Below are 19,512 nucleotides of genomic sequence, written 5' to 3'. Positions count from 1 at the left end.
GTCTTAATCGCACCAAAAAATGTACCTGGACTGCGTAGAGGAGTGGTCACCACAATATAATAAGAAAACCATCAACTGGTCTGAATCGCACCAAAAAATGTACCTGGACTGCGTAGAGGAGTGGGTCACCACAATATAATTTAAAAACCCTGAACTTGTATGATTCGCACCAATAAATGTATCTGGACTGCGTAGAGGAGTGGTCACCACAATATAATAAGAAAACCATCAACTGGTATGAATCGCACCGAATAATGTACCTGGACTGCATAGAGGAGTGGTCACCACAATAGAATTAATAAAAAAAACCTCCACGGCTCTGAATTCCCAAAAAAAAAATTCTGGACTGCGTAGTGGGGTGGCCCCGGTACTAAATTTGATACCAGGGCCACAATATAAAAAATAGTTACACCCTCAACTGGTCAGAATTCCACCAAACAAGTATCTGGACTGCGTAGTGGGGTGGCCCCGGTACTAAATTTGATACCAGGGCCACAATATAAAAAATAGTTACACCCTCAACTGGTCAGAATTCCACCAAACAAGTATCTGGACTGCGTAGTGGGGTGGCCCCGGTACTAAATTTGATACCGGGGCCACAATACCTCCTCCAAGTTCCAAGTGTAGTGTTTATAACATATTAACACTACACTAATTCTAGCCTCTTGTTTTAAATAATGACAGGGTATTTAACTTTTGATTACATCTTTTGAATTTGTTGACATTTTCTTTTACTTTTTGAACATGGCAAACGACTGTTGAATGGTCACATAATGCCCAAAAAATTGTTGCAAGATGGAATTGTCCTTGGGCCCTCCCACCCACCCTTATGTTGTTGAAATAGGACATGCACACTTTAACAAACCAATCATTTCAGCGACAGGGCCTACCAAACAACTGTGGCTGAAATGATTGGTTTGTTTGGGCCCCAACACCAAAATAACAATTCATCTCTCCCTGTACAAACTAAACAGGCTCTACTGAGGAAAGATGTCGTCCTCATCCTTAACCTCAGATTCCTCTCCCCCTACAGTGTGTACTTCCTCCTCCTCACACATTATCAATTTGTCCCCGCTGGACTCCACAACAACAGGTCCCTCTGTACTAACTGGAGGGCAGTGCTGTACTTCATTGAGGAATTGATTATTCATTTTTATAAACATCATTTTTTCAACGTTGTGAGGAAGCAACCTCCTTCTCCGCTCACTGACCAGGTTCCCCGCTGCACTAAAAACTCTTTCCGAGTACACACTGGAGGGGGGACAACTCAGGTAAAATAGAGCCAGTTTGTACAGGGGCTTCCAAACTGCCTTTTTTTCCTGCCAGTAACAATATGGACTGTCTGACATGTCTATTTGGATGGTGTCAGCAAAATAATCCTCCACCATTTTTTCAATTGTGACAGCATCCAATGCAGCGACAGTAGACATGTCTGCAATGGTTGGCAGGTCCTTCAGTCCGGATCAGATGTTATCAGCATCCCCGCCAGCGGGTCTTTTAGGAAAACTGAGCTTTTTCCTCGCAGCCATAGATGTGGAAGAAAATGAGGGTGGAGCTGGTGGCATGTCACGGTCCTCTTCAGAGGACAATCTCCTGACCAGAAGGTCTTTGCACCGCTGTAGACTTGTGTCCGCCGGAAACAGAGACACAACATACGCTTTAAACCGAGGATCGAGCACGGTGGCCAGAATGTATTCCTCTGACTTTAAAAGAGTGACCACCCTCGGATCCTGGCAAAGCGTACGAAGGGCTACATCCACAAGAGCTACATGCTTAGTGTAATCGCAATGGTTTACCAGCTCCTCCCTCACTTTCTCCAGCTGCTTCTGCAACAACCTGATCAGGGGAATGACCTGACTCAAGCTGGCAGTGTCGGAACTGACTTCTCGTTTGGCAAGTTCAAACGGCTGGAGAACCTTGCACAACACGGAAATCAGTCTGCACTGCGCTTGACTGAGGCGCATCCCCACTCCTTTGCCTATGTCGTAGGTGGCTGTGTAGGCCTGAATGGCCTTTTGCTGCTCCTCCATCCTCTGCAGCATATAGAGGGTGGAGTTCCAGCGCGTCACAACCTCTTGTTTGAGCTGATGGCAGGGCAGGTTCATGGTTTTTTGATGTGCCTCTAGTCTGCGGTAGGCACTGGCTGAATGCCGAAAGTGTCCGGCAATTTTGCGCGCCACCGCAAGCATCTCCTGCACACCCCTGTCACTCTTGAGGTAATGCTGCACCACCAAATTAATGGTGTGGGCAAAACATGGGACGTGCTGGAAATTGCCCATATTGAATGCCCGCACAATGTTACTGGCATTGTCTGACACCACAAATCCCCATGAGAGTCTAAGTGGGGTAAGCCACTGGGAGATAATTTCCCTCAGTTTCTCTAATATGTTGTCAGCGTTGTGCCTCTTATTAAAGCCTGTAATACACAATGTTGCCTGCCTTTGCACGAGCAGCCATTTTGTAGATGCTGCTACTGATGCAGCTGTTGCTGTTGCTGCGGAAGGCGATGCATCTACCCAGTGGGCTGTCACAGTCATATAGTCCTTCGTTTGCCCAGAACCACTTGTCCACATGTCCGTGGTTAAGTGGACAGTGGGTACAACCGCATTTTTCAGAGCACTGAGGACACTTGATCGTACTTCTCTGTACATTTTTGGTATCGCCTGCCTAGTGAAGTGGAATCTCGACGGGATTTGGTACCGGGGACACAATACCTCCATCAACCCTCTAAATCCCACTCCACTGATGGCGGACACCGGGCGCACGTCTAACACCAACATTGCAGTTACAGCCGCAATTATACGCTTTGCAATAGGGTGACTACTATCGTATTTTGTGGTCATGGCAAACTACTGTTGGACGGTCAATTGTTTTGTGAAAGACTTAGCGGTCTTACGACTTCCCCTCTGGGAAGATGACTGACTAACAGCAGCAACAGCAGCAGTAGCAGTAGTAGGTGTACCGCTGCAGGATTCCTCGGATGAATCCCGTATTGAGGAGGACTCAATCTGGCTGCTGACTTGGGCTGCAGGACTGAATCTGATGGAGATCGTGGAGGAAGTTGACGAGGAGGGTGTTGCTGGTGTGTATCCAACTGGACCACGGGATTTAGGTGTCCCTGTACCGATGAGGGTCCTAGCCCCAGTTCCTGAACTAACCACTGAACTATGAAGGTTATTCAGGTGATGTATAAGGGAGGATGTTCCTAGGTGGGCAAGATCCTTACCCCTGCTTATTTGAGCTTTACATAAGCTACATATGGCCATACATTGGTTGTCCGGATTTGGATAAAAATAACTCCAGACCGAAGATGTGCATTTTTTGGTCTTCTGACCAGGCATGACGATGGGCTTTTTCATCCCATGGACATCAGCTGTTTCCCCCCCTGGTGCCTCATTTACAATAACCACATCACCATCCTCATCATCAAGTTCCTCCACAGCGCCAGCTACATCATCAATAGACTCCTCCCGAGCCACCTCTTCCCGTACAGTGATGGAAAGGTCAGGGTTGACAACCACCAACACCCTTGGACTCGATTTGGGGATTTGTGATAATTTCTCTTTAGAAGGCAGAGTTGTTTGCTGTTTTGTTGCTGACAGCATAACTCTCTTCAATTTTTTGTAGGGGGGGAGGAGGAGGAGGGCTAAGATCCGTGGGTGAAGCTGAACCACTAGTCATGAACACGGGCCAGGGCCTAAGCCGTTCCTTGCCACTCCGTGTCGTAAATGGCATATTGGCAACTTTACGTTTCTCCGCAGATGATTTTAAGTTTCTCTTTTTGCTACTTTTTCTTAACTTGGGCTTTTTGGATTTTAAATGCCCTGTACTACGAGATTGGGCATCGGGCTTGGAAGACGACGTTGATGGCATTTCATCGTCTATGTCATGACTAGTGGCAGCAGCTTCAGCATTAGGAGGAAGTGGGTCTTGATCTTTCCCTACTTTATCCTCCAAATTTTTGGTCTCCATTATATGTAGCACAAGATACTGCAGAATGTGTGAACTTGGTAATATTGCAGTACCACTGGACTTTTATTGCTGAATGTGTGAACTTGGTAATATTGCAGTACCAATGGGCTTATACTGCAGGATTGGTTGTGCAAATTTTGTTGTAATTAAAAAAAAATTAAATTATTTTTTTATATTTTTTAAAAAAACTTTTTTTTATTTTTTTAAACACTTGGGAATATTGGGGAAATAACTATGCCCTTAGAAGCACAGAGCACAGGACACAGCACCACTGGACTGAACAGGACACAGCACAGGACCCAGCAGCACTACTGAACTCAGCAGGAGAGAGCACAGGACACTGCACCACTGGACTGATACTGCAGAATGTGTGAACTTTGTAATATTGCAGTACCACTGGACTTTTACTGCTGAATGTGTGAACTTGGTAATATTGCAGTACCAATGGGCTTATACTGCAGGATTGGTTGTGCAAATTTTGTTGTAATTAAAAAAAAATTAAATTAGTTTTTTGTATTTTTTAAAAAAACTTTTTTTTATTTTTTTAAACACTTGGGAATATTGGGGAAATAACTATGCCCTTAGAAGCACAGAGCGCAGGACACAGCACCACTGGACTGAACAGGACACAGCACAGGACCCAGCAGCACCACTGACCTCAGAAGGACAGAGCACAGGACACAGCACCACTGGACTGAGCACAGCACAGCACAGCACAGAACTGAACAGCACGAGATATAGCAGGACAGAGGACCACCTAACACACCCTCCCTCTACCCTGATCAATGCCCGAGTGAAGATGGCGCCGACTAGCGGGGAATTTATAGGATCCGAGTATCGCGAGATCCGACAACGGGATTATGAGTCAGAGCCTCAGTTTCAGATTTAAATTTGGCGCCAATACCCGGATCGGCAACGTTCGGGTGGGCTCGGATTTCAGAAATCCGAGTGCGGTCATCTCTATAATTTATAGATAATAATTTAAGTAAAACATTAAATGACTCATGATACGTTATCATTGAATTACATTATGGCAATGTACTTCATTGAGGTTAAGCCCATTTGGAATATAAAGCACTGCTAGCAATATAAAATGGCTTTCCCACTATGGTCAATCAGAGCAAGGCCGCTCTGTATTGATTAGTAGTTGACAGGATGCTGCAACTTTGCAAGGAGAAAGTACTTGTCTATAGGGTTTTTAAGTGTTTTCCAAAAGTATTACAAGCAGGAAGAAAGAAGTGGATCTCCTTTGGATTTAGGCGAGTACTAAAATGGTAAAAGTTAGTAGTTCTACAAGTGCCAGCATGCCCAAGCTTGCACCAGGAACAAATCCTGTAATCTCTCGTTTAACTAATTATTACACCAACATCCTGTGGGTATGGGTGCTGGAAAAAGGATCTAGCATGGGACAAGGGCCACTAGAGGATCTAGGAGGGGGGCGATTGGGGCAATCCCCTAGCAAGAACTTGCTGCCTGCAGTTGCGCACTGTTTACTGGTCTGTGCGGCAGAGACAGGCAGACAGAGAGTCCTGCCTGGCTGCTCTGATTGTGTTTTAAATAGAAGTAGAGTGGCCAAGCAGCACACTCTCCCTGCCTGTCTTTTCCGAACGGACCTGCTCACAGTGTGCCGCCACAGGTATGCTTAGCTGTCAAGAAGGGGGCGGGGGCTAAATTGCTCCCGTAAAACAGAATTCTAGGGCTCGGCTGGGGGGCAGGGAGGCATCTGCCCCCCCAAAGTAGCCATAGTGGGCTACCTTGGGCTGGGTTACTGGGCCAATTGCATTTTTTGCCTTTGAAATATACTTAATAGGCTCTGAGTCAAGTCTTGCCCCTTGGGCTAAAATCTGTTTTTTTTAGGGGAATGGTCCATATTTTTTTACTTGCCTGTCTCCCCTAGGTAATTCCGCCCCATGCTGAACAGGCTAGGGCTGGATGACATTATAACATGGAGACCCCACATTGTGAGATTTCCTTTTATAGTGTCACCAGTCCTGCCACCCATAGCCTAGTGATGATAAAGGCATTTGCAGAAGGACCAAAAGCTACAAGCCCCCCTTTTTCCCCCGCAATATTTGCTAGCAACCTAGGCTATATGATTGCTAGGAGCTGTTATTTTTTTTGTTTTGTTTTTTAAATTAAACTGAAAGTCTGTACTGATGATCAACAGGTATGTCTTATAACATGAGTATTTGTGTCTGCCTCTGCCCTTTAGTAGAGTTCAAGTACATAGGCACATCTTTACTGTACTTGGCCTACATTATACCACCTCGCACCCCCTAAGGGCATAAGGAGGTGCGAGTCAGGGATACATAAATAGTGTAATATGAGAGAAGGGATAGACGTTTTTCATGTGTATGTACAGTTGAAAAAAAAAAAAATTATGTTTAAAAATGAACCTTGCGCCCTTCTCAAAATGAGTATATAAATCAACTTACTATTTGTTGTCATATTTCAAGAGGTATTTGGAAATATATTCAGATAAGCGATTCATATTCAGGTTTGGCCCAACATACCCAGGTTGTGCCTCGGATTGTCTTGAAATTGCCTGCATTGCTTAGATCTCAAAGCAATGCTAAATGTAATTTTCACGTGGTTGGCTCTTAAGAGATTTTGAACAACCCAGACTTCTGACTTTCTGTAAAGCACAAGTACAACTCTCAGAAGCCCCTGCACAGGTCACATATTATTATTGGGCCATCAGTGAGACTCCTTAGTCAGAGTCAGACGCCATTAACTGGTGCCCAGAGGTATGGAGGGTACTCGCCCATCAGAAGAGCATCACATGCTATAGTAGGTACCGCATTTCAAATCTCTAGGGAAATTTAAGCAAGACAAATATGTGTATTTTATTCTCTTTGTCTTTATTGCAATCAGTTGGCTTCAGTTAGCCCAGCATCCCAGAGATATCGATATTAGAATAACACTGAGTACACTAATAGTACTATTTGGACCTCATTAAGAGTTTAATGTATTTTGCATCCAATGCACACAGAAATTGTACGTGTTTATGTTGAGCCTCACATATCTCAAGATCTGTCCAACATAGCCGTATTTCTGTGTCAGGGATACAAATGTGTATACTTACACCCCACCATAATGCAGTGATGCAGTTTGACAGTGTGAATACTAAATGTGAAAGTTGCAGTACCCTATTCGTACCCACAGGTCATGAAATGCAGTGTCCTATATACACAGAGAATAGTGTCTTGACAGTACTATTAATAAATGTGAGAGGCATTTATTAACATTTATTTATATTTATTCATTAGTTACATTTATTTTAAAATGTAATAAGATGCAACATATCCCACATTCGTCATTTACTGCTTTTTAAATCTTCGAAGAGTCTTCTTTCTTGTAGTATTACAAATGGAAAAGGCTTGATATAATATAGCCACAATGCTAATTAATGGAGTGCTAGCAGCTGGAAGGGTCAATACATACCAATCAGGAGTGAATAAATATTGCTGTTTATAGATATTGTTTCCATCATTACGACCATCACTTATATTTTCACCAGGCCTCTGCAAATCATACACCTCCTAAGAGGCGTATCTGGGGTATCGAAATCAAATAATTGGAATAAATAAACTATATTAATATTGTTTTACCATGCAATTGCGATCAGTCCGCCATGTGTTAGGACGCAATCACACGATAAACAATGCACACACACACTTACACTTACACATTCACTTGTACATAGTTCATTTTATAATAGTTCCAACTCACAGTTGTTTTTGAACAAATGTTACTGAATTTATAGTTAAATATGATAATGTTAGAAATTCTTTATTGAGATCTAAGGTTCAGGTTACAGGAAACATATCATGTTTGGTGTCATTCTAATCCCCTATTTATCCTTAGTGATCCAGTTCAATCGCATAAAGGATTGCACCTGGCGTATGCAAGATATGGACTTTAGGGAATAAATGATCAGAATGGTATTGTGTGTGTGTAATATAAATAGAGCAGTTTGAACTAGCTTTTGGCGGGAAGATTAGTATGCAGCTGTTGGAGAGCTGACCCCCAATCCTTGGAGGGTGTCGTTTGAACTGACCTATGAAATACACTATACTGGACTGTCCTGGCGCCTGAACCTATGGAAACATGCCAAGTCATCTGTATTGTATTTACTGTAGCACCAAATGTATATATATTGCTCTCTGGAACCAGCATTGTCTCTTTGACCGCAGACTTCAGAATTGAATGACTGTATGCAGGATCCAGCAGAGCGTGGCGTATGTATCGGCTGTATTTATTTATTTAGTTGTTATTCTTTTGCTTTTGCTAATAAATCGCTTTGTGAGTTGGAACCACACAAATCGCAGCAGACAATGTTTATTGGTAAATGATAAAATAACTTTAATAGGGGATACATCTAAGTCTCATTAGATTGCATCTCTAGGGGGCACACTACCCTTACATTAACATGCCCATATTGTACTCAACTTATTCTTGCCTGAATTGTTTCACCTCTCCATGCGTAAGGGGTCACAAGGCCAAGGTACACATAAATCTAGATAAGGACGTATTTTGGCACAAATGCGCAGTACTGAACTGCATATATTTATGCCACAAAAAATTATGTAAGTCCATGTTTAAATGATGCCCTCTACAAGTAGTTAGTTTCTTCATTTATTATTTGGGGCCTATGAAGTGTTAATATTATTATTTCACAAAAACGATTCATTCTTTTACATTTCTAATCTATAATTAAAAAAATGGCCCCACTTCAATCAGCATCAGGGGATGGATTATTGCTAGCAATCTTGCATGTTACTACAAATGTTAAGCAAATGGAATGCTAATGTAGTCTGTTGGAGAATCAGCCTCATGTAAATGTGGATTTTGGATCTCCTGGGTGACAGAATTACATATTTAACAGACTCTTCATATTTTCCCTTGTCAGTTATATTAAATATATGCAGTTGCATGCTAAGGTTTTATTCCATACTCAAGTGAGTTCAAAACACAGAAAGCAGGGAAAAATATTGAAATGTTGCAAGGCTAATTGGTGCAGAGTGACTATCATTTATTACCTCATACTGCTCTTGTTGTCACTCTCTTAAGGTATTCAGTCACCCACCTCTTCAGACAAGGTTATGATATTCCTCAACCACCATCTTAATTTCCCTAGATTACCCTATTACCATCCTGTACACTGCTAACGCAAGTCAACAACCCTCTGACCAACATTGCAACACACACAGCCCACTCAATACTTTTACCTTTGCGTTCTAGCTGGTCCACTGTGCAATATGATGTAGCACATGCCCTTGTGTTTCTAACTCCCACTGTCCTATAGATTGTAAGCTTGCGAGCAGGGTTCTCTTACCTCTCTGTCTGTATGTATTACCCAGTATTGTCTTATCAGTGTTTGTTCCCAATTGTAAAGCGCTACGGAATTTGCTGGCGCTATATAAATAAATGTTGATGATGATGATTAAGGTGGCATTAACCTGAGCAGATGTCATGACAGTGGTCTATCTGGAGGAATGCACAATGGGTAGTCATGGAACTGACTCCAAACACCACATGGACACTTGCTACATTTTTGTGACTTCTGTATTTCAGGTCAGGACTGTAATGGTCAGTTATGCTTGTTTACATGGCCTGAACAATGTTGATGACATTTTTACTAATATGACACTTGACTACTTTTCCAGCCTTGCTTCCAGGAGGTGTCCCCTCAAGGGGTCTCTGAATATTCCAGGCAACAATGTTATATCAAAATATGGCCAGTAATGAAAGTAGAAGCAGCAACCAAAAGGGGGTCAAGGATTGTAAGTAGGAGTTCACAACCCTACACAATCTAAATCTAAAAAAATCACTGACATTGGAAATACACTTTGGTGTGTATTACTGTACTGTAGGAGGGAGTCAATTTTTACGCAGCTGAACTTTTTTCTTACAGATGGAAGAACATTATCATTGTTTTTTACTGACAGGTGGCAACACGCACATAGTATATCATGTTCTTACGCAGATGCAACTACTTAAGCCAAGGCCTGGTGTTTTCTTATTGCCTGTAATAGGTTTTACCAATGTGCCCTTGGTGCAATTTCTTATTGCCTTTCTTCCGTATCAACTCAGAAGAACCTCATTTACTAACATCACATTTAGAGGCAAAATTTATTGGAAACCATACCAACCAACCAGTCAGTCAATTTCTTTCATTGCGCTAGACAAATAAAAACTAGTTTGCTGCTCTGGCTCAGTACAAATGTTACTTTTAATGTAATGCTAGTAAATTAGTTCTTGATTGTCCTTGACCTTACTCACTTGCTGCCTGTCGTGACTTTCTGCCTGTGACCTGATTATTCTTCTGGATTAGATGTTTTTACTTAACAGCCTGATTGATACTGATCTTATGTTTTGGATCTGCCTATTCTTTCGAATTATGATTCTGTACTTTGCTGAGCTGCAATGCCGGATTAAGGGCTCAGACCACCCTAGGCTAATATGCTCATAGCGCCCCCTCGCCTTCCTCAACAGGCTAAAGGTAAAAATGAACCTGTCTTTAATTTAAAATCCTTTACCCCCACCCATGTGTACATTTAAATGTTTTCAAAACTCAGCTACACTTGGCTTTTTAAATGGGTCATGGCAATTTTTGTCACTAATTATGTTTTATTTAAAATTCAAAATGTGTACCAGAACGGAGTCGTGAACGAGCACTACAGAGGATGAAGGCGTGAAGTTTGATGAGAGGCGTCAGACCTGCACCTATAGCAATCCTTGTCTCTCCTACTTGTTGATTCTCAAGTGCCCGTGTGAGGGTGACTCACTGTTTTCAACCTTTACAATGGGAATACATTTAGTTAAACCTTTACCATATTTCTCTTTCATGTTTTCTTTTTACCTTGGAGAACAGCTATTCTCTTAATTTTACAATTAATTTCAGTTTATACCTCTCCCTGTCACAATATTGCACCCCAAAAAACCTTGCAACCTCCTACAACCTTGCTCCCTAGGCTGCAGTCTAGTCATCCTATTGGATAATCAGGCTCTGAAGTGTTTGTGCCTGTTATTATATGTCTATCAGACCTATTATGGAACACCTTGGGCTCATTAACTCCTTGGGGCATCTGACTGGCAGTGGGCATATCAAGTTTTAAGGGAAAGGGGACTGCTATAGCTTAAGATGATCCTAGCCTAGTCACAAACATGACAAACAGATTTAAATAGTCTATAAAAAACATGGTGATTTTGTCTTTCACTAAAAATCCAATCAATGTGTGTTAATAACAATCTTATATGCAGCTCAAATAATCATCCTTTGCTCCATTCACCAGTTTGTATTAATTAAAGGACACAAATCATCTGAACATATTCATATATTTCTTAGTTTACTCACAAACAATGAAACACAAGTGAGTCTTTGTACAGCCACCTTGCCTGGTTTAAAGTAACATGCAGTTATGGCTTGCTTATAGTGTAATCATAATAGTAATTCCACACTTCACATATCACATCATGGATCCCGGGGTAGGCAGGGCTTACTGATGCATTTGTGCAGCAGGGGTGGGGCTATAGTGATGCATTTGCATCATCATGTTCCCTACAGCACATGCCATCTGACCTTCCGAAATGTACTGGAGGAGAGAAAAGAAATATTGGCAAGTGTTGTTTCAAGTACAAGTTGTTCTTATAATCACCTATAATTCTCAAATGAGTACATGTTTACCAGTATTTATGTAGTCTAAGTGTGTTTTGCTCAATTAAGGAGTACTTAAAGTAGGAGCATTTAAGAGGATTTTTTTAGAATATAGTTTTATTTTAGATTAACAGCATATGACAACACTATAGCATTTATAGGCATTCATATTTAGTAAAAGGTAAAAACATACTGTCTGCAAGAACACAAATGCTAATTTGTGTTGTTTTAAAGTCAAATATTGAGTTCCCAAAACAAACTCACGGAATGTATAATCTACATGAGAGGAACACAGCCAGTCAGACGTAATTCTAATCCTAAAGTGTAGCTCAGTCAGCAAGGATAACTTGCGTCTCCACGCCCTTACTGTACTAGACTTGCATATGACCATCCCTTATTTGCCTCTCAAAGCGCAATGGGTTGCTAGTGTTAGATACATTCAGCTTGAAGTACTTGTGCAATTTGTACACGAATATGTCATGCAACACATTTTACGTGATATGCACAATTAATACCGCTTTTATACTGCTGCCCCTGCAATTTCCCGGGTTTTTCAAGCTGAGCTTTTGCTGAGGCACAGAGCGTCCCAGCTCAGAGATCCTGTTCACACTGCACCTTGGACCACATTCATACTGCACACGGGTCTGCCCTGGCAATAAGTGTGAGTCATCACAAGAGGAGCTTTCATTGGCTGAAAAATACTGAGATCATGTAAAATGGACTAGTTTTTTTGCTCACAAAGATGAGTACAAACTGGGTGGTGACTGTTTACAGCATTGCTTTATTCACGGCCGACGAGTCACTTTTGTGTAGCCCGGAGTTCATGTTTTATTGCGTTTATTTGCTGTTTTATACAGCAAATGAGAGCTTGATGCAGCTGCTGACACTGTGCTACCTTGCACAGTGTCATTTCAGGAGGAGGATGGAGCAATTTCTGGCACAGAGAGAGAATACTCAGCGCCTGTATATGTACAGGAGGAGAACTTTTCTCAGGTCCAGCATTTCCTCCATATTAAGATTCAATGCTGCGACTAACCGTAGAATGTGTGCCAGAGAACGCAGCCACGGAGAAGCTTTCTGGTCTACTGTGAAATCTTTAGAAGACCAGCAATGGATGGCACATTTTCATATGTCACGTGGGACATTTCAGTATGTACTGGGCCTTATGACCTCAGCACTTTCTAAACAGTCAATAAACTTCAGAAAGCCCATTGCACAAAGTAGGAGGCTAACAATTGTGTTGTGGGGGTATGCTACCCCTGGCGAATACCACACAATCTCCTGCTTGTTTGGAGTAGGGATATCCATAGTTTGCACTCTAGTGCATGAAGTCACCAAGGTATTGCTGGAAGCCCTTTACCATCGTTTCATCTCCTTACCTGAAGGACAGCGACTGGATGACACCATCATTGGATTTCTGCGACGTAGATATCCACAGTGTGCTGGAACTATCGACGGGACACACATCCCTATCATTGTCCCCACAGACAACCCTGCAGATTACTACAACCGCAAAGGCTGACATTCCATCATTCTGCAGGCTGTAGTTGACTATAACTATAGGTAAGCATAATTTATTAGTTTAATGTGACTGTGTCTTATGATGTGTATTGAAAAACAAAGGTAAATATATTTTATTTTCAGTTTCACAGATGTCTTTATTGGCTGGCCTGGACGTTCCCATGACGCCAGAGTTCTGGCCAATTGAGATCTGTACCAGATTGCAGAGGACAGACAAGATGGCTGGTTGTTCCCTAGTGAGGTAAATATCTATATTTTCTTGGATGATGTTTTTATCAGCTAGAGAATATATTCATGTTTTTTTGGTATTTATTTACTGCACCTGTCCCTCTATAGATGTTCCGCTTTCAAAATACACTTAAAGACATATACCAGCAGGTGTATTTTGTTCTGTAACCAACATTTGGGTAGCGTGTTCATGTTTTTTTTTATTCGGAGCTAGACATTATAGACTGAAAAATTAATAGGTGTACTGATTCTTTTGAATGTTCCAATATACTCTGTAAAGCACTACTGAAATTTAAGGTGTTACATTTCTTTTCAGAAATCAAAGTACGTGAATGGTGTGGAGATCCCAGGACACATCATCGGGGAAGCAGCTTACCCCTTTGCGGCGATGGTTGATGAAGGGCTTCACACAGCAACATCAACTGTCTGCGAAGAAATTTGCTTCACCCATTCCCTCAGCTTAGCTCGGAAATGGTAGAAAATGCCTTTGGATGCTTGAAAGGATGTTGGCGGTGTTTATTGAAGCGCAATGACATTGACACCAAACTTATGCCCCGTGTAGTTGCTGCTTGATGTATTTTACACAATATTTGTGAAATACAGAAAGAGCAGTTTCTACCAAAGTAAAATGTATAGGACTCTGAACTGTCAGTGCTTTCTGTGGACTCTACGAATTATGACCTAGAATGCATAAATACCTCTGCAGAACGTACCACTATCACCGCCAATCTGTCCTCCATTATTGGGTAGAGCAGAAAAGGGAGATTTGTAAAGAAAATATTTATTTTCTATAGATACATATTTCCTCATATGTACCTATATAAAGTGATGATTTGCAAAAAATGGCAAAATATAACAATAGTAAAAAAACATATAAAAGTCTATACTTTCTTTCAGTGTTTGCTTAGATCACAAAACTTTAACTTTAAATAACAATATACATATTGTTGCTTTACACTCAGACAATAACAAAATTATAATTGTCCACAATACCATTTATGTTTAATGATGTGTGGTGTTTATTGGAGTACCTGAGTTAGGGGGGAACATTTGTTGGCCTCTACATGGTATGGGGGTTGTGCATTCTTCTGCATTCTTGGCAGCAGTTGATCCATGTAACCCATTATACATTCTCGGTTCTCACAGAAAATACGCTCTTGCATACCCATGATTTGGGTTATAGAAGATTCCTGGAGCTCGTGTTCATTATTCATGACTCTTTGTAGACGTGCATCCTCTTGGGCAGCCATAGCCGTATCCATTTCCTTTAGGTGGTCTAACATCACTGTGGTCATGGTTTTGGTAGCTATTTCCATCTTATTTGGTCCCTTCCTTTTTTTGGAACATTATAAACTAGAAATGGAAAAAACATTAGGATCACTGAGAATGACAGAATATTGCTGCAAAATCAAATAGCAGTGTTGTAAGCAGAGATGTGCTTGAGGTCTCCTCCCTCATGCACAATAGCTTCACGCTGCACCATATATACGTGTTCATGTTTTAATATGTTTGTATGTTTAATTTAGGAATCTAGTAGTTGTAGTTTTGTAGTTGTAGGTTTTAGGTGTAGTTTTGTAGTTGTAGGTCTGTAGATGTAGGTGTAGTTTTATAGTTGTAGTTGTGTCTAGTTGTTAGTTTAGTAATTTTACACTTTCATTCATTTAATTTATTTCATTCACAAATTAAGAAACTTACTGTTTGAATGTAACGTTGTGCTCTGCGGTGATTGCAAAGGTTGGTTCGCTGACAACAGTTGTGGCTCTTGCAAGGACTGTGTAGCTGCTGCAGGCTGTGCTGATGCCAAAGGTTGCAAATCTTGAAATTCATCTGCAGACAGATTGATTGTGTCTTCTGCACTGTTGGACCACTCCAAATCAGCATGTTTCTCTACTGACTCGTCGCTAGTCACCATTGCAGGCTGGCTAGACTGACTGCTCTCTGGTGGAGGAGTAGGGGCATCCCGGCAACTAGATGAAGATAGATCAATGGGATTTGAAAATGCTGAATTTCTAGACACCATGTTGCATTGTTTGTAGAACGACCATTCCATCCTTGCAGCACTACTTTTACGACGGTTGTTATCATGGACTTTTGCATATTGTTTACACAGGGATTTTAATTTGTTCACAACCTGTTGTTGGCTGCGCTTTATTCCACGTTGTGTCATGATTTTTGCAACGTTTGAATAAACAGTTGCATCCTTTACAGTCCCTGTAATTTGTCTTTTTATCTCTTCCTCCCCTCTTATATTTAGCAACTCTCTGACTTTCTTCCATCCAATGTGACATTTTTAATGCTTCTCTCAATCCTTCCCTACCTCCTTCTCGACTTTTCTGCAGCAGCATGCCGATAACGTCATCCTCAAGCGTCCCAGACACCCAATCAGCTTCCTTCTGTTAGACCCGGGTTGAAAAAAAACAGGTCGCACCATACATACTGCAGGCTAACCAGGGCCAATACAGGAATTATTCCACCAAAAGTCCCGGGTCTAAATACTGGGTTTTTCACTGACACCATTCATACTACGCCTAAACTTGGTTTGTCTGGGCTTGCCGGATTTTTAGAGCAGAATGAATGAGGTATAAGATGTGCAATTGCACTTGCCTCCATCTGTGACTCAGGCCCTATATTTACATTTTGCAGCATTTCTAGTATATAAAATAATATTTGACCACTGTTATGACGACGACCGTCAATCTATTCAACTGTGTGCTATGTGTTGCTATGGTAACAAATCATGCAACATTTTGCAGGCAAATAGGGAATGAGGGGAACATTTTTAAACTTTATATAATCTTTAGTACATATTTTTAAAAGATTACAGAGCTGCACAATATGACAAACATTTATAATCACTTATTTGATACTCACTACTAAGCATACAAATGATAAATAGAGCAGACAAGATGAGTTACTGTATTTATAATTCACCTTATTGAAAGGAGATGAGCAAACTTGTATTTGTTTGTGGTGTGACTAATAGGTTTACTGTGCTTCTGGCATGTTTCCCCCACTCTTTATTACAGATAATCTGTCTGTTTAGCAGTAAAAACAAACATTTTCATTGGAATCAGTTTTCTGGAGTCTGACTGATATAAATGACAAATATTCTCTCTACAGCGCTGTGTAGTATGGGGGCGCTATTTAAGTCAGAAAGATAACTTTTCAATGGAAAAGAAGATATAGCATCATGCGCATACATTGCGACCTGCATTCTTATTTACTACAAAGGGGTGTATTAAAACTACCAATACTGAGAGGTGTTCAAGTTTTGTGGTCCTTCTACATTTACTCTTTAGTGACCACTAAAACCCCCAAAACACACATAATATCCATAAAACAACATCATTTTTCAAACTCTTGAGTTGAAACCTTCTTTTGAACATACTGGCAACGCTTAAACCACATGAATATTACACAGCAAGCCACACACTCCAAGTATTAATCAAGCAATTCATCAACAGCATTTCCCCAAGTCTATTACAATGTATAGCAAGTAACCTTGCCATAAGCGTGTTTTCTTGCAGCATATTTGCAGCACTTATAGAGAAATTTAACACGGCACTGTAATGAGCAATCCATGTGCAAAGTCTCTGTTTTTGTGCTGATGAATTGCAAATAGGGCTAAAATTACTTAAGGTTCTAAAAATAGATTTTGCGAAAATAGCGATTAGAGGTTTTGCAAAACCGTTATAAACATGTCAACAGTGTTGATTCGGTTAATATTGTAAGCAACTAAATAATAAGCACTACAAACATCATAGCAAAAATATTATATTAAAGTAGGCATTATTCCCTCACAGCGCTAAGGCAAATTTATATTACATAAAGAGGGCCTTCTATTTTATGATTTCATGCTACAGTACTAATACAAATTTGAATGTGCAATGCCTGAGCACCTGTACAACCAGGACTAGAGTGAAATGCACAGTAAAACAACTACAGCAAGGTCATAACATCCACACCTGGCCCATGATCTGCCAGTTTGCGCTGACTTAAAAAGTTTGTCACGCTAGCTACCTCCAATGTGATGTTTGTATACTTGTGGCACCTCTGTTGAGGTCGGGCTTAGACAAAGTACTGCAGACACCAAGCTCACTGAAGATGAAGATGCACCAGGAAATGTAAGTGGTAGATTTACTCTCCAAGAGAGTTATATTTGCAACAATATAAAAGCATTCCTATCTTTACAAGCCTGTCTGCTACCAATCACTGACACCTTCAGATATGCACACAGTAAAAAGAAATTATACCTTATTTCTAAAAATAAGGAGAACCCTATCTTCAGCAAAACAATTGTACTCTCACCTTAATGAATAACATCTTCACGAATATATTGTACTTCGGTTTTCTGTGTATGTCAAGTTGGCCAAAAATGGGAGTTTTAGATGGATATTTGTTATTTTGGTTTCTTTTGAATCCAAATTGTAATGTTTCTTCCCCTAACTTCCTACAGCATGAATACATAGCTAAATACAAGCTTATAATATCATTAGCAGCAGCAGCTATTTATATCATACTTACCAACTTTGAATAGTTGGTTTCCGGGAGCCTGTCATGGGAGGTGGGCGTGATGGGGGCGGGGCTCCAAAATGCGCATAATTCTGGACCCACCCCGTGATGGCATGATGCAAAACGCGTCATTTGACAGCGGGGGGCAGGGCCAAATGCAGCGATTCCTGGGGTGTTTGGGAGCTAAATCTGCCCACTTCACTAGGAAGTGGGCAGAATTTGGGAGATTGCCAAACACTCCCGGGAGTCCGGGAGACTCTCGCAAAATGCGGGAGTCTCCCGGACATTCCGGGAGAGTTGGCAAGTATGAATTATATAGCACCACTAATTCCGCAGACCTGTACAGAGAAATCACTCACAGCAGTCCCTGCCTCATTGGAGCTTACAGTCTAAATTCCCTAACATATACAATACACATAATATCCACATATTGCATTATTTTTGCTTTTGGTGCTTATGGCTGTGTATAGTAATCCATCTGTTAGACAGCTGTACAACATTGCCTGCTTTTCTCTGAAATCTATCAATGTCTATTTAAAACTATTGGAAATATATGGTATGTTAGTGTAATCTCTAAAAACAAGATTGCATTTGCTTACCAATGACTGTTATTGTTTAAAAAATGCTCTACCACCTACATAAATGTTTTTAACCGCCTAGAGCCTAGGTGTCCCAACGCGGTCTTCAAGATCTAACAACAGACCATGTTTTCAGGATTTCTGTCTGTAGAAACAGAAATGTCTGTCAGTGTGTGTGTGTTAGGAAATTTAGACTGTAAGCTCCAATGGGGCAGGGACTGATATTAATGAGTTTTCTGTACAGCGCTGCGGAATTAGTGGCACTATATAAATAGATGATGATGATGATAATACTTACTGACCTAGCCAAATTTCTCTTCTAAATTTAAATAGATACAATTTTTGCTTTACACATACATTTTCTTCTGAGTTTGTTATTTTTTTAGATGTTACTTTATCCATTTATGATGGTGAAATTATATCAACAAATTTTGTGAAACCAGTTAATGCAAATAATTTTCTACATTACCATAGTGACCATTATAAACCTTGGTTAAAAAATATACCAAGGAGCCAATTTAACAGAGTAAGAAGAAACTGTAGTAGATTTGAGGATTTTCAGGTGCAATCTCAGATAATGTGTCAGGAATTTGCTCTAAGGGGTTATCAAAGTTCCCTTTTAGAAAATGCAAGAGAAGAATCGTTACAACTAGATAGGACCAAAATATTACAATGTCATTTGGTTAAAAAAGATTCTGATTCTACGGTTCCAGGGCAAACAGATGTTCCTGTATTCATATCCAAATTTAATACCAAATCAGCTCAAATGAGGAAAATCATTGATAGAAATGATGTCCTACTAAAACAAGATAATATATTGGGGTCCTGTCTTGGCGATAAACCTAGAATTATATTCCGGAAGAATAAGAACCTTAAGAATTTGCTAGCACCAAGTTTTTACAATCCTAAGAAAACTCAGAATTCAGATTCCAAAAGTTGGTTACCACCAAAACCCTTAGGTTGCTTTAGATGTAATAGGAATATTTGTGTTACATGTACTTTTATGGTTAATAGAACGCAAGAAATTATTTCAACAGTTTC

At 40.6% G+C, this 19,512-nt stretch overlaps 1 protein-coding gene across 3 annotated transcripts in view; it reads right to left on the bottom strand.

The window, feature by feature from the left end:
* The window catches only part of LOC142097853 (voltage-gated delayed rectifier potassium channel KCNH8-like), a 512,774-nt gene that overhangs the window by 217,989 nt on the left and 275,273 nt on the right, over positions 1 to 19,512 (bottom strand). The window contains exon 1 of one of the 3 annotated variants that reach the window (XM_075180061.1): positions 6,408 to 6,483. The exons of the other annotated variants lie outside the window; for them this stretch is intronic. Within the exon in view, the coding sequence (XP_075036162.1) occupies positions 6,408 to 6,420 (13 nt within the window). The 5' untranslated portion in view covers positions 6,421 to 6,483. Of the gene's footprint in view, positions 1 to 6,407; positions 6,484 to 19,512 lie in introns of those variants that run through there. 3 annotated transcript variants of the gene reach the window in all.

The sequence above is a fragment of the Mixophyes fleayi genome, chromosome 7 (genome assembly GCF_038048845.1).
Source record: "Mixophyes fleayi isolate aMixFle1 chromosome 7, aMixFle1.hap1, whole genome shotgun sequence".
In the NCBI taxonomy this organism is placed as follows: domain Eukaryota; kingdom Metazoa; phylum Chordata; class Amphibia; order Anura; family Limnodynastidae; genus Mixophyes; species Mixophyes fleayi.
This window is presented reverse-complemented; position numbering and strand designations above follow the sequence as displayed.